Raw genomic sequence first — 14,539 nt, forward strand, 5'->3', positions numbered from 1 at the left:
TAATAATGAACCGATAATGATTAAGACAGCAGTGGACAATGAGTAGGAATATTGCAGAAAGGCTTAGTTGCTGCGTACATTTTGATGGATGTGTTCAAACCGTGTGCAAGAACTGTTTGTCCTCATGTGATGCGAAGACCAATCACATTACCCAAGTAGTGTGGGAAGGAATAGATGGGATGGAGGTAGGCGTTCACTGCTTGGCACAGACACAAACTTTGCAGGAAGAGAGACTGGCCCTTCGTCTTGCATAACTAGAACCTTTTCCTGCTCAAAAATGACTGCAATCCTTTATTATTTCTGGAGGTATGCACCCATAATACAGTGAGAGAAAAAAACAATCAGAGATACAATAAACAACGTCTCTCCATGCCAACCCTCCTCATCCCCTTTCCCACCGACGCCGGGGAGAAAAAATATTGTTTGATCAGTGAACATTTAATGCGCCATCATCAGTCCGCAACCACTCTTCATGTTAGGATTACAACAAACAATCAGCATGCTCTCATTCGGGCTGATTTTGTTTATCATGTAGAACAAAACACAGATTAGATCGTTTAAGCGGCATGCTGTCACTTTGCAGTGCATTTGGGCTTCTCCCCTGTTTATTTGCAGAAATGCAACACACTAGCCCCCCCCCCCCCCCCCCCGGTTCAAAACACATGAGCAAAGGGCCAGAGGGCATAAGAAAGGGTGGAGTTGCCTGCTGTGAAAGAAAATAAAAAATCAAAACAACACAATAAGTCTCCCTATATGATAAATAATTCTGCTGATAATTAAAATAAAATTGAAAAAAAATAAAAATTATTTTCTGCCAAATCTTATTAACAGATGCATTTTAGTTCTAGCTCAATGAGCTGTCCTGGGCTGTTTCTCTAACAGCTGTTTCTAATTATTGTGGGTGCCATTATCAGATCCCATCGTTGGAAATTGGTTCTTAGATTTGCATATGGTTTGTGATAGACTATTAATTGCTTTTTTATTTTTCCTTAGGAAGCAGAGAGAATTAATGACAGCTCAGGGCCAATTAAGAAGCAAAACAAATGAAGGAGAAGAAGTTGTCACATTTTTTTTCTCTCCTCTCTCTCTCTCTCTCTCTCTCGGTGTGACTGTCAGCTGCACGGGCGTGCAACAACACCTGTGAGCTGGTTTTCTGAAGCGCGCGCACGCGTGGGGCGGGGGGGGGGGCGTGTCGAAACGGGAGGTTCTGGAGAGAGTGTTTCCCAGGGTGCACTCTGTCCAGTGCATCGGAGGAGCCCTGAGGGACGTGAGGCTGTTTATCAGCCCTGCTTCTGATGAATGAGAGAAAAAGGCTCTTTGCTCAAAGAAAGAGTAAATAACAGCTTGTGAAAAGGAGAAGTGTTTGAAAGAGGGTGTGATTCCTATGAGCGCTGGCAGTGTGTAGCAAGTGTGTATCGCAGTGTCCTCACAATGTGTGTGTGTGTGTCAATAATGACTCCTCACAATGTGTGTGTGTGTCGTGTGTCGATAATGACTCCTCACAATGTGTGTGTGTGTGTGTCGATAATGACTCCTCACAATGTGTGTGTGTGTGTGTGTCGATAATGAGTCCTCACAATGTGTGTGTGTGTGTCAATAATGAGTCCTCACAATGTGTGTGTGTGTGTGTGTGTGTGTCGATAATGAGTCCTTACAATGTGTGTGTGTCATGTGTCGATAATGAGTCCTCACGATGTGTGTGTGTCGTGTCGATAATGAGTTCTAACAATGTGTGTGTGTCATGTGTCGATAATGAGTTCTAACAATGTGTGTGTGCGATGTGTTGATAATGTGTACAAGGTGTGTAGGCAGTGACTCTGGGAAAATATGCAGAAGGTTAATATACAGTTCAATGTGAGAGTTTATCAGATGTTGAGAGTGTGTAGAACAGTGGGTTCTGGTCGTGTGTAATGACCATGTCGAGGGTGAGGAGCAATTCAGTCCAGATGGTATGTAGCAGAAGAGGGTCTTTGCAGTAGACACTGGACTTTGCTATGGCCTTCCCCGCAGAGGCTGCTTTTGCACAAGACCCAGAATTCCCTGCTACACCCCTGACCATACCAGTGTGTTTAGAAGGTCTGAAGTCACAGCCGCAGCTTGTAATAGCGACACAGTATGGCTGAGCGCCATTCTTGACATCCTTGGCAGTAGCTTTGGAGGTTGTCTACCATTGTGGCATCGCTGCGTAGATTCATTTCAGATTGTAGCCTATTGCGGCTACATTTGTTCTACACTCTTAGCGTATCTGGTGTTTCGTTACCACCGTCACAATGTGGTGCAGTTAAAATGGAATTACATACATGTATGTGCATGCATCAGTACATACAGTATACATATCTGCAGTTTATTAAAACCAATGAGTGAATTAACACACTGTACTTTAGAATAGCTGTTATTAACAGAGTAATTAGTATTATTCATGGGCTGATGGGTGGATTCAGGACATGCAGATTGTGCTATGAGAGAACCTTGTAAAGGGCTGTATGAAGGGTAATGTGGGCGCATTACCATGGAGGACATTTGGGGTTTTCGGGACAAATATAAAAAGCTTATTCTTTTGGTGGAAGTCATTGTGACTTCTTGTCTTTGCCGCACTCTTCATATATTCCAAGGGCACAAAACCGGAGGGAAAAACTGTTTTCCAGTCTGTCCTTTTCATACCAGAAAAACAGTCGGTTGCGTTTTGGTTGAAACAATTTTTAATTCACTTTCTTTTTTATACATGCGTTAAATATTCATGCGGAAATATGAATTAAATTACATTTACATTTGGCTGACACTCTTATCCAGAGCAACTTACAGAAATACTTTGAACTTCAGTGCGACATTGTTAGCTTCTCATCCACACAAGCAAGCAAGATAACTCTCAACACAAAAGAATATACATGATCTTTTTTAAATACATTAAATGCATTACTGTTGAGTTATTATATTCCGCTTGATAGCAGCGACGTGTTTTTCATTGAAGAGACTATGGTTACAGATGAAAAACAGCCTGGTGGCTGAAATTTCAATTGCTGATTTCAATTATGTATAACTACCACTCTTATCGCATGTCACATTAACCAGGTCTGCCCGAATACTCTGTGTAGTATTCATATGTAACTCTTGAAGGCAATTAATAATTGAAAGTGGAGTTTGCTGCACTGAGCACTGATAAATCTGATTTGGCATCCCAGATTGGTGAAGAAATGGGAGGGGGGGGGGGGCATTTTTAAAGAATTATATATCCGATGGTAATGCTGAGGAACCACTCTTGAATTGGCTGGGATAATAGCACAAAAAAAATTCTAATAACAAGGCTGTAACTGTACACAGCGAAAGCTGAGCTTTCATTTGATATGCAGATCATGTACGTGTCTCCGAGGAAAGATTTTCTTAAATAATTCTTTTTTGTTTTGCATTATTACAGCAACCGGAGGGCGTGATCGCCTAGAGGGGCCCGACAGGCACAGTAACGAGTGGAGGGCAATAAGTACTCCGTTTGAAGACTTCACAGAAGCAGATTAGAAGCAAATTTCAGTCATTTTAAATGGGGGCGGGGGGGGGGGGGGGGGGGGGGAGAGAGGAGATAAAGCACTTTAGCTTTCTGTTTTAAAAACGACTTGTTACATGCTGGTGGATGTAATCCTGAGTGAGATTAGCTGGCCTATAGGCTGTAATGCCCCCCCCCCTTCATGTGTGCTGAAGTTTCCCTGCCAGAACAAACTGGGGGGGAGGGGGGGGGGGTGTACCCTGGATGAAGGGGGACAGGGTAACAGCAAATACGAGTGTTCAAAACACGGGGGGGGGGGGTACGTGGAGGGGGGGTACATTTTTCTGCATTTCACCACATAGCAGTGCCTCAAGCAGGAGCCCTAAATCACTCCTGAATTCATGAGCTTCCATACTGGGTGGGGGGGGGGGGGGGTGTACACATCACTCCCCCACCTTTCTACTAATTTATCCTTGATTATTAAATGGCCATACCTTCGCCCATTATCATAAAATGAGCCCTGCATTCTGTGTTAAAAAGACTAAGTGACAATTTCCTTCAGTATTTTAACATACTGCCATATAAAATGACCCATTAGAATAAATAAAAAAAACGAATGAATAAAAGGCCGTTGGAAAATTATTTCCGAACAGTAATTCCAAGTACTTAATTGGTCTGATGCACCCACCCACCTGAGGTTCCGTCTTTAGCCCCTGGGGGGCCTTTTAAGGCTTTCTGTTGCTTAACAAAAACTTCCATGGCTGTTTCTCTATTTTCACTGCCTCAAAAATATAGTTAGAAATCAAATGTATTCATTATAATTTTGGAACTAATTAAAATATTTTTTTTCCAACCTCCATTTGCATTTACAATCCTGAAGCAACACGCACTGTGGTGAGTTATGAGCTGTTGGTTGGCACAGGAGTTAGTTATGTATTTTTTAATTATATAGCTAAATCAGCTTTTATTGAAATTACCTCCGAGTGCCATTAAAATACACTGTATAAGTTCAAGATTGTTGACTCTAAACAATATAGTGAATGTTTCCTCCTAACTCCTTGTTGACATTGTGGAGCAAATAGTTCTGTCACTCCTTCAGGTAGACCAGGAAGGGCTACTGTGTGCAATGTTCTACAGGTCATCAGTCATCAGCTACCTGTGGTTTTAGACCATGGCCTCAACTGTGACATTAAATGTTCCTTGAAGGAGCTATGCGCAAGGAGCTAGGAGGTTCCCAAAGGATGCTTGAGCAAAGAAACACAAGTCCCTCCTTTGCAGAAGTGTATCTTTAAGAACGCGTGATGTATAAATGATCAACTTGTAGCTCTACCTCTATCCATCGACCACGTCTGCAATTGGCGTGTCTTCGAACCGAGGCTTGACTGAGGGAAGGACGTTCCGTTTGCTTAATGCACATTTCCCCGACTCCTCCGTCCTTGCGTCCTTTCCTCTCGTTCTCTGATGGATGGAGCTAAGGAACGAGGGAAAGCGCACGAGGAAAGGAAGCGAGGAGGTAAAAATAAGCGATTGGAAAAGAGCCCATTCTGATTAATAGAGAGAAGGTCACCGCCACTCAGCCACCACATTCTCCAGATTCGGTGGTCAGCTCCCGAAACGTGGAGCCGCAATAACTGTCCTTCGGCAACACGCCATGAAGAATATTCGCCAGATTGAAAAAGTTTGGGCCTCACTGGTAGAGAGACAGAACTTTTTTTAGCTTTTTAAAATGTCATCAGTAATAGGTTTGGTCTGAGGAATCTGTGCTGTCGCTCACTCCGAAGTCGGGAGAGAGGAAGTGACATCGTCACTTGCGTCCTCGAGATGAACTGGGCCGACTCTCTAATAAACTCGAGTGTGCCGAGGAGGAAGTGACCTCATCAGATTGTCGTTATGTATTTATAGAGCAGAACTGAGTTCATCACGGAGTCGCTCAGCCTGCGCTAAGGAGGAAGTGACCTCATCAGGTCGCCATTAAGACGATCGTTAGAATGTGATTGAGTTCATCGGTGTTACTCAAGGTGTGCTTGGGGAGTGGGTGAGTGGGGGGGGGGGGGGGGGCGTGTTTGATGTTCGGTAAGCTTGGTCTCTTCACTTAACCTGTCTACTGTCTCCAACACACACCAGCTTTGGACAAGCCCCTGCCCTCTGGAAACCCGCTTTCTCCTCAGTTAGCTTTTTTCCCCCCCCCCGCTTGGAGGTGCGGAGTCGTGTGCCAGAGCGGTTCCGTCAATTAGGCACTTTGAGAATTTGGAATTTGCCAAAGAGACTAAATTAAAATCTCACAGTAAAAACCCATTAAACAACAAGCGCGTTTTCTGGGCTGTAATTAAAGACACGCCGCCTTCTGTTCGTCGTCTCACGCTGGATAAGGACGCGGAAAACTTTATTGCCGACGAAGGCGCTCATCTCTCACGTAAATGACATCACATCAGCATTTGTCTTTCGGCGGAAGGGTTGGGAAGAGAGTCTGTTTTAATTTTGTGATTATGCATCTAGTGAGGTGTGCTGTAATTTTTTTTTTTCCTGGGAAAACAATGACGTGATTAGCATTCCTGGTGCCACTCGCGTTTGATGAAAATGGCCTTAAATAATTATCTCGGTGCAATTAGAATCACAGCCGCCCTGATTGCAGGAGTTGTGTGAAAGGGCTTCTCGCGGAGAGAGGCAAACCCGGCTGTCTTTCTTCCGTGCTCTCTATCGCTCAAGGGCTCGCACACATTCATCCCTCATCTCTTTATCGCTCTCTCTCTCTCGCTCTCCCTCTCCCGCACTTAATAGATTATTTTTATTTATTTATTTTTAGTATGCTCGCGCGCCTCCGCTGCTTTTTCCCTTTCAGATTCGTTCGAATGCGTTCGTCCGTTTGTGTGACTAACCGCGCGTTTTCCGACCCATTCCCCCCACCCCCCCCCCTCACCCCCCCCCCCACCCCCCCACGGAATGGAGGCGGTATCAATAAAGCCGTCTGCGATGACATCGGCTGTCCTGGCCTTGGCCCCAGTGAAATCGCTCCAGACGCGGGAAGCTCAGAGCTGCAGATAGAAAATGCCATGGCAACTAATGATGACGGGGTTTTTTTTTCTTCTGTGTTATTTATGGGATGTTTTCGTGAGACAATAGCTCCGAGCTTGCAGCATTACAAAGAAATTATTACATGGAGGCACCTAGTCCGTGAGGAGTGCTCCCAAGCTAACGAAGAATCGTTACTGGTGTGACGTCATTTAATTTGTTTTTGTTAAAATAAAATAAAAAAACAGAGGCGTTCATGCGTTGTCCAAATGTGAAGAGAAACACAATGGGAGCCGACGCTGATGAAGAACAATGCATTAGTCAGTCCCTTTCCCCCTTTTCTTTGACTTCTTTTGTAATGATCATATTTTATATATGTGTATCAACCCTCGCCCCCCCCCTCCCCCCCGACTCCCCTAGGAAATGAACTCAGTTTTTTTTTTGATCAACATTTATTGCTATACTGAGGTTCTGGATGTTTTTTTTGTTTTTGTTTTTTTTTTATTAATTAAAAGTGATTACAGGGTTGTTCAACACACGATCCATTGTAACAGCTTCTTCACTCAAAACGTAGAGACAGAGAGTGAGTCAGAAGAGAGGGAAGAAGAGAGAAAATGAAATCCATTATTGCCTTTTTACTGCAAATGCAGGGGCTCCAGGTTTCTTTGAGGGACACTGTTTGTTGAGGAAGAAAAAAAATCCAAAAATGCGTGGGACAGACATCTTGCAATACGCGGCTGGTGCGTTTTTGTTTGGAACTGTTTGTTTTGCGGTGGGGGGGGGGGGGGTTGGGGTGGTAGTCTTGTCTGATACATGAGCCTGGAAGTCTTTTAAATGTATTAGTTCTTGTCAATCAGGTTAAATCACTTCCCAGGGCAGAATAGGGTATTCAGGAAGCCAGTAGGTCCAAAAAGTGCAGATGGGCAAGTGCTATTAACCAAAATGTATACAATTCAAAATAAGGAAATGTGAAGACATAAAGAATATGAATATGTATTTTCAGAAGTTAATTAGGGCAGAATGTAATCTTGCTGAAGCACAGATTAGAGTCTATCCTGAAGAATCATTCATGAAAAGGATGAGCCTTTGGTTTGAGGTTGAATTTAAAATAAATTAAAAATGAATCATGTTGCATTTACACAAGGGAAAAAAATAGGAAAAGGTCAAGCTGGCTTGATCTGAAAACTTAAGACGTCGTCGTCTTAATTACCGCATGAGGAGAAGCTTTCAAGTCCCCGCTTCGTCTTCTTTCTGTTTTTCTTCTTCGTTTCTGAGAGACGGTGTGACGGCGTTCTCCTCAGAATAAGTTCACCTTGAATTTTTCCGCATCAGACGCTAAAAAGCCTCCCGCCTGCTTAGCTGAAGCCTTCTCCGCCTCGCGCTCGAACCCGGACGTGAGCCCCGTCTGTGAGCTCCCGCGCTTCACCCGTACCGCGGAAACGAACCCTCCGCTGATCCAGTGATTAGTCCCTCAGTCGCTGTTTTCACAATAAAATGACTGTTATGCTTTTTTTTCGTACTCAACCAATCACATACATCACCTCATGTTCTCATACTCAACCAATCACATGCACACATCACTTCATGTTCTCATATTCAGCCAATCACATGCACACATCACCTCATGTTCTCATACTCAACCAATCACATAACACACATCACCTCATGTTCTCATACTCAACCAATCACATAACACACATCACCTCATGTTCTCATACTCAACCAATCACATGCACACATCACTTCATGTTCTCATATTCAAGCAATCACATGCACACATCACCTCATGTTCTCATACTCAACCAATCACATAACACACATCACCTCATGTTCTCATACTCAACCAATCACATGCACATATCACCTCATGTTCTCATACTCAACCAATCACATGCACACATCACTTCATGTTCTCATACTCAACCAATCACATGCACACATCACCTCATGTTCTCATACTCAACCAATCACATGCACACATCACCTCATGTTCTCATACTCATCCAATCACATGCACACATCACTCATGGAGCACCTTTTTTTAACCAATAGTCAGACCTCTTGTGTGTCGTTTGCTGCTGCTCACGGAATTGCACTCCACCTCCCCTGCTTCCACCTGTTGTTTGGATCTGCATCTAGGTTCTGCTTTTAATTAATTCTCCTGTTTTGTAAGGGAGATGTTTGGTGATCCCTGTTTGATAGGTTAATGCACACTGGTGCATGCACAGAAGTACCTACAGCAGATCCATTCAGCGCCGAACCAAAATAATTACATTGCATATTCATTAATACATATCGTCTGAATACGTGAGTTGTCCTGACTGAATTTGAATTCTCCCATTAGCAAGGCGGTGGTGTGGAGACGCGTGTGGTGGAAATTCACAAGTTCTGGCCATGAAGATGCAAAATAGGAATTGTATAATGACCGGCCATACACTCTTCTCCCAAAACAGTGTTTATTTTAACCTCTGTGGTCAAAATTTGATTTGTTAAATTCTTTTGGGAGTGTAGCTACAAAATCCTCTTTTAGTGGGCAGTGATGGGAACTGGAAGTAAATGGCCTTAACTCATCTGGCGGTTTCTGAGGACGCCATTTTGATGTGTTTACGGTACGTTGTCTAATGGATGCCCCCTCCCCCCCCCCCCCCCCACCTGTGTTTTTTTCTCCAGGTGAAGTACGGGCGGTTCGCCTTCGTGTGGGACTCGGCGGTGCTGGAGTACGTCGCCATAAACGACGAGGACTGCTCGTTCTACACGGTGGGGAACAACGCGGCCGACCGCGGCTACGGCATCGCCATGCAGCACGGCAGCCCGTACCGCGACATCTTCTCCCAGAGGTACCGAGAGCCGCCAATCTGTCATACACCGCCCTCGCTGCTAGGGGGCGCCGAGAGCCCCAAACCTGTCATACACCGCCCTCGCTGCTAGGGGGCACCGAGAGCCCCAAACCTGTCATACAACGCCCTCGCTGCTAGGGGGCGCCGAGAGCCCCAAATCTGTCATACACCGCCCTCGCTGCTAGGGGGCGCCGAGAGCCCCAAATCTGTCATACAACGCCCTCGCTGCTAGGGGGCGCCAAGAGCCCCAAACCTGTGATACACCGCCCTCGCTGCTAGGGGGCGCTGTTCCAGCACCGCACCCCTCTTTTTAAGGGGTCTTTCCTGGGCTAGTTCTCTCAGACAGACAAAAAAAAAGTTAAAAAGCTCTCCTAGAGTGGCGTCAAGGCTAGCATGAGCAGTAGCCTACAGTTTAGCCTGAAAGCTTTAAATCACACCTTCCATTAGTAATGCCCACCTCTAGGATGGTGTGTTTGCCCGGGAGCTTATGCGGATTGCCTCGTAATGAGTCAGAGATGCACTTTCACACGTCGGAGTGACTTTTTTGGAGTTAAGCATAACGAGAAAGGAAAAGGTGTTAAGTTTGCCGTGTCATTTTAACACGATTTCTTTGTTTCTGTTAGCCCAGTGATGCACGCAGCTGGGAAATAATATTGGCTGTAATGGAGGTTATTGGAGTAAACAAGCTATTAATCGGCAGTCAGCTTTAATTCCCTCTCTTTTTATCGTCAGGACATTTTCAGTTTCGTGAAAACATTTCCCAAAACTAATTTCAATAATAGCAGTTTGTTATGTGTATGTATGGCTTGTTTTTTTTTGGCTTGTTTATAGAAGCAAGCAGGACATTTACAAAAGAGAAAATAGTTGTTGCAGCTATTTTTCTGAATTTGGATCAGAGTTATTGGGCCAGTAGTGGATGATTAGGTGTACGATCACGGTATGACACGGTGCAACACACGTGTGCCTTGACAGTGGGAAAGTAGACGCAATCACGGTATAACTGCACATATACGTGTGTGCTGCTGTTCACAGCTTGTTCACTTGAAGCAAATGTATTTTCCGTGTATTCTTGCAAACTGGGTTTTTTTCCCCTCTTGTATATGCCTGTGTTACCCTATGCAATCAGACACAGGCCAAATAAGGTGAACAATGATAATCGGCTACTCACCCGCGATCAATAACCCGTTAAATCTGTGCGAGTGCGAGTCACTGGGCAGTGAATGCGGATGGAAGGGAGGGGTTTTGTTGATCTCGCCCGTGTGTGCATCGTCTCGTCTCTTGCACTGACAGTTAACGTGTGTATACAAATGAAGAGAGAGAGAGTCGATGTGGCCGGAGACCGCGTTGCGCGTGTGAACGCGCGGGAGATCGGCTGGCTTTTCTTTCGCGCGAGGGCGCGAGCAGGTGCCCGGAAATCGCGGCCGCGACCAGGCGACCGGGGGGGGCGGGATGGGGGAGATAAAACCCAAACAGCATCACGGGCGGGTGCGCGGAGGAGCTCCCGACCCCGGCGGTCTGCCGCAGTCCCGCCGCGGCGCGCCGAAACTCCGCGGGAGTCACTCCAGCGCGTTCCATTACGCTCTGAGCGAGGACCGTCTCTGAAACGCTTTATATCCTGTCCCTGTATCCCGCTCCCACGCGCGCGCACGGCTCCTGCATGTGCTCTGGCAGACCGCGCGGCTGCCACAGCAACACCAGCAGCATACGGGCGCAATATGAATTACCAATATGGCTTTTTTTATTTTTTTTATGGCTGCGCATAAATGGGAATTATAAAAACAGCGAACTGTATATTTGTTATTCCTCGGTAACCCGAACTCCATATGTGAGCTGCACAAGGAGGCGGAATTCCATTTTAATATTAATTCAATTTAATAGTAGCTATTGATATTAAATTAATATAATTGTGTTTTTTAAATTAAAAATGTTATATTTATTGGTAAATAATGCCGCCCACAGATTCTCTGTGATGTTTCACAGGAAGAACCGGTCACTGCACAGGCCGTCGCATACATTACCGGCCGTTGCATTGTATGAAATGTTGCTTATTAAATATGTCTGTGCTACATGACTGAACATAATGTTTGTAATTTCCTGTGTGATGCTTATACACTCTGGGACTTATTTATGCAATATTGAGGCGATGTGTGCTATATCAGCATGTAATTTGAAGCATCCTAATGTGTGGGTGCAGCATTCACGTGTTCAGTATTGCTGTTGGGTGTTCCGTGTTGGAGTGACGTTCAGTGCTGGAGTAGGACCTGCAGTATGGAAAAGCGAGTATGGGACTGTATGTGCAGTATCACCATGTTAGTGCTTTTTAATATTGCTGTGTTATTGCTGTTGCTTTAGGCTTGCTCCTGTGGGGGTCTAGGCCTGGGTTGTCTGTGAAGCGTATTGTGACAATTGCTGTGAAATTTTCTATACAAATAAAATTTGATTGATTGTTTGATTATATTTAGTATGAAAGAGTACATTTTGATATTGCAGTGTAATATTCAGTAATGAAGGGTGCTTTTTATTATCACAAGGTAATATTTTGTATTAAAGGTTGTTTTTTGATATTGGGCTGTAATATTCAGTAATGAATTGTGCTTTTTTAATACTGTAGTGGAATATTTAGTATTAAAGAGTGCTTTTTGATATTGGAGAGTAATATTCAGAACTGAAGAGTGCTTTTCAGTATTGGAGTGTGATGTTCAGTCTTGAAGAGTTGTTCACGGTGCTGGAGCGTGTTGCGCAACAGGGGAACTGTAATGTGCTGCACAGCTGCTGGTTGAGTTAATAATGAGATTGTGCCTGAAAGCGAAAAGCTTCAGTTCTTATTCTCTTTGGGTCCGTCGTGCTGCTTGGTATTTGAGCCCACGCTCAGATTTTTTTTTTTTTTTTGAGGCACTGAGCCAGAAAATCAAAAAAATCAAAAAGAAAAAAAAAAAAAAAACTTGTTAAAATTGCATTTTCAGAGATCAAATCAAAAGATTTTCAGAGTCAGTTGAATATGTTCAGAGACTTTCTCTTATTGGTAAACAGCGATACAGAGCGGAGGTTTGGGCAAGGCCTGTTGTTCCCAGGCTGTTCATAGAAAGCCGTATGGAAAGCAGAGATTCAGTGGTGTCTTTAATGTCTCCAGCATCAGCCTTGCCCTGCAGGGGGAACAGCAGCAGATTTGTGCGTCTTTGGTAGCTCTAGGGGGGGCAGTTGGTGCTTTTGCTTGTTGTCTACTTACGACTGTAATAAAAACTTTTATTGATTTAGTACATGATTTATGTTAATAAGATGCATATGCGTGTGTGCACACGTGTGTGTCTGTCTCGGTGTGTGTCTGTGTTAGAATTATAGTTAAAATTAATATTTTTTGTGTTACTGTTCTTAAATTATGAATTGCATTTCATAATTTTTCATTATTCATTATGAATCCCATTCTTTATTGTGCTGTTATCATCACACATATCCTTTGGTGGCACAAAGCCTTGCAATTATTTTTCCAATAAAGCTGAAATTTAATTTAGGCGGCTTTTAAAAACTTGGAATGTAAACAGACGCAAATTTGAATCTCGATAATTACCTCCTGTAGAGATTGGCTTCGGTTCTCGCTGTTAGTTACGCCCCGAGCACTTCCTGCCAATCACAGGTACTTCCTCCTCTTCCGTTCACACTTGGAAATAAGGTCGTAATCAAGGTCACGACTACACTGTCATCAGTGGGGGGAAAACGAAGGGGGGAAAACGAAGTGAGGCTCAAGTTATCGTATAACGGACACGGAGCTGAGAGCCAATCGACGCTTCTCCACGCAGCAGTCCGCGTCCGATGCTCGACGGCGTGGTGAAGCTCCTCCTCACACGTGATTGGCTGATTGGGAAACCCTGGGTGCTGCATGTTTCCCACTCCGTTCTTTAGGAATAACGAGCAAAAAAAATTTTTACTCCCGGGGTCTCCCCTCAGTGTGATGACCTCATTACTATGGAGTGAACTGGGCTGGGCTGGTTTGCATCGGAAGCATCCGGACCCCCTCCTGACACTTTTTCTAAAAAGAGATATTTGTGAGCGTTTAAATTAACTCTCCCCAGAAATCGTGTATTTTTTCTCTTTTTTCCCCCATTGCCTTTTTTCCCTTCCTCTCTTCTTTCTGGCTTTTTGGGTCAAACAGTTTTTTGTTTTTTTTTTTGGGAGGGGGAGGGAAATGATACAGTTTGGGTGGGCAGCGAACACTCAGGGGGGAGTGGGAGAGGATTGATACCTGACACAAAATCAATGTCCCCTCTTCTGGAACAGTGAAGAAATAAACACGGGCTGCCCTGGACTCTGAGAAAGTGCCGTGGCTCGTCAAATCCATCACATTTTAGAAAACTGCAGCCTCCCTAAATCTAATCGAGGAGCCCCAGTACCTTTAACTGGCTAGCATCGCCGCCGTATTATTGGCTGGAATAAATTAAATAAAGCGCCATCCAAGCGGCTATTAATAGAAAAATCCATAAAGCAATACTTGTGTTGTACCAGCTTCATTGAATCTGGTTTTTATTTGTGTGTGTGTGTGTGTGTGTGTGTGTGTGTGTGTGTGTGTGTGTGTATGTGTCTGTCTGTCTGTCTTTCATTGATCCCAAAAGTCAAGATGGCGACTAAGTGCTCTTTCACTCTTTCACATCAATTTATCCCGGATTTGAGGAGGTGCTGTAAGAGGAAAGAGTCTTAGAGAGAGAGGGGAATGAGAGCTGTGGTGCTGAAGAAACTTTGGCTTGCGTGACGTGGGAACCCCCTCCCCCCCACCTCCGATCAGTGGTGTGAGTCATTTCTATTGGCGATTCATGTTCATTGGGCTCGTCTATTACTCAGGATTTCAAACGCAGCAGCGTGGCATGTGGGCTGCTTTGTGACTAGCCAGCAGGCTACAGTGGCCTGCTATCTTACTGATATCTGACTGATTTTTGTCTAGGAAAGCCTGAATAATTTTTTATTTTATTTTTGTATAACATTTGATGTTTTCATTATTAAAATAGTTTTGGAACTCTTCCATATATTGGCATAATATAACTTTTTTTCAAAGCAAAGAAATATCAATCTTGGGTATTTTTTTCTTGGCACCCTGACATTCGAAAGAACAGTTCCTATGTTCCCGACTGGTACAGTATGTTTGCAAGATGTAAGGATTTCATTGGCGCTGATATCCGCAGTCTCATCGCCGTGCGCTTCAAACAGAGAAGACATGTCACTTATTTCAGCA

At 44.3% G+C, this 14,539-nt stretch overlaps 1 protein-coding gene across 2 annotated transcripts in view; it reads left to right on the forward strand.

The window, feature by feature from the left end:
* grid2 (glutamate receptor, ionotropic, delta 2) overlaps positions 1-14,539 on the forward strand; it is a 377,520-nt gene that overhangs the window by 345,807 nt on the left and 17,174 nt on the right. For both annotated transcript variants that reach the window (XR_004761248.1, XM_035379838.1), the window contains exon 14: positions 9,155-9,321. Coding sequence is in view for 1 of the 2 variants with exons in the window: in XM_035379838.1 (XP_035235729.1) it covers positions 9,155-9,321 (167 nt within the window). In the remaining variant the exon portion in view is untranslated. The remainder of the gene's footprint in view (positions 1-9,154; positions 9,322-14,539) is intronic.

The sequence above is a fragment of the Anguilla anguilla genome, chromosome 10 (genome assembly GCF_013347855.1).
Source record: "Anguilla anguilla isolate fAngAng1 chromosome 10, fAngAng1.pri, whole genome shotgun sequence".
Lineage (NCBI taxonomy): Eukaryota > Metazoa > Chordata > Actinopteri > Anguilliformes > Anguillidae > Anguilla > Anguilla anguilla.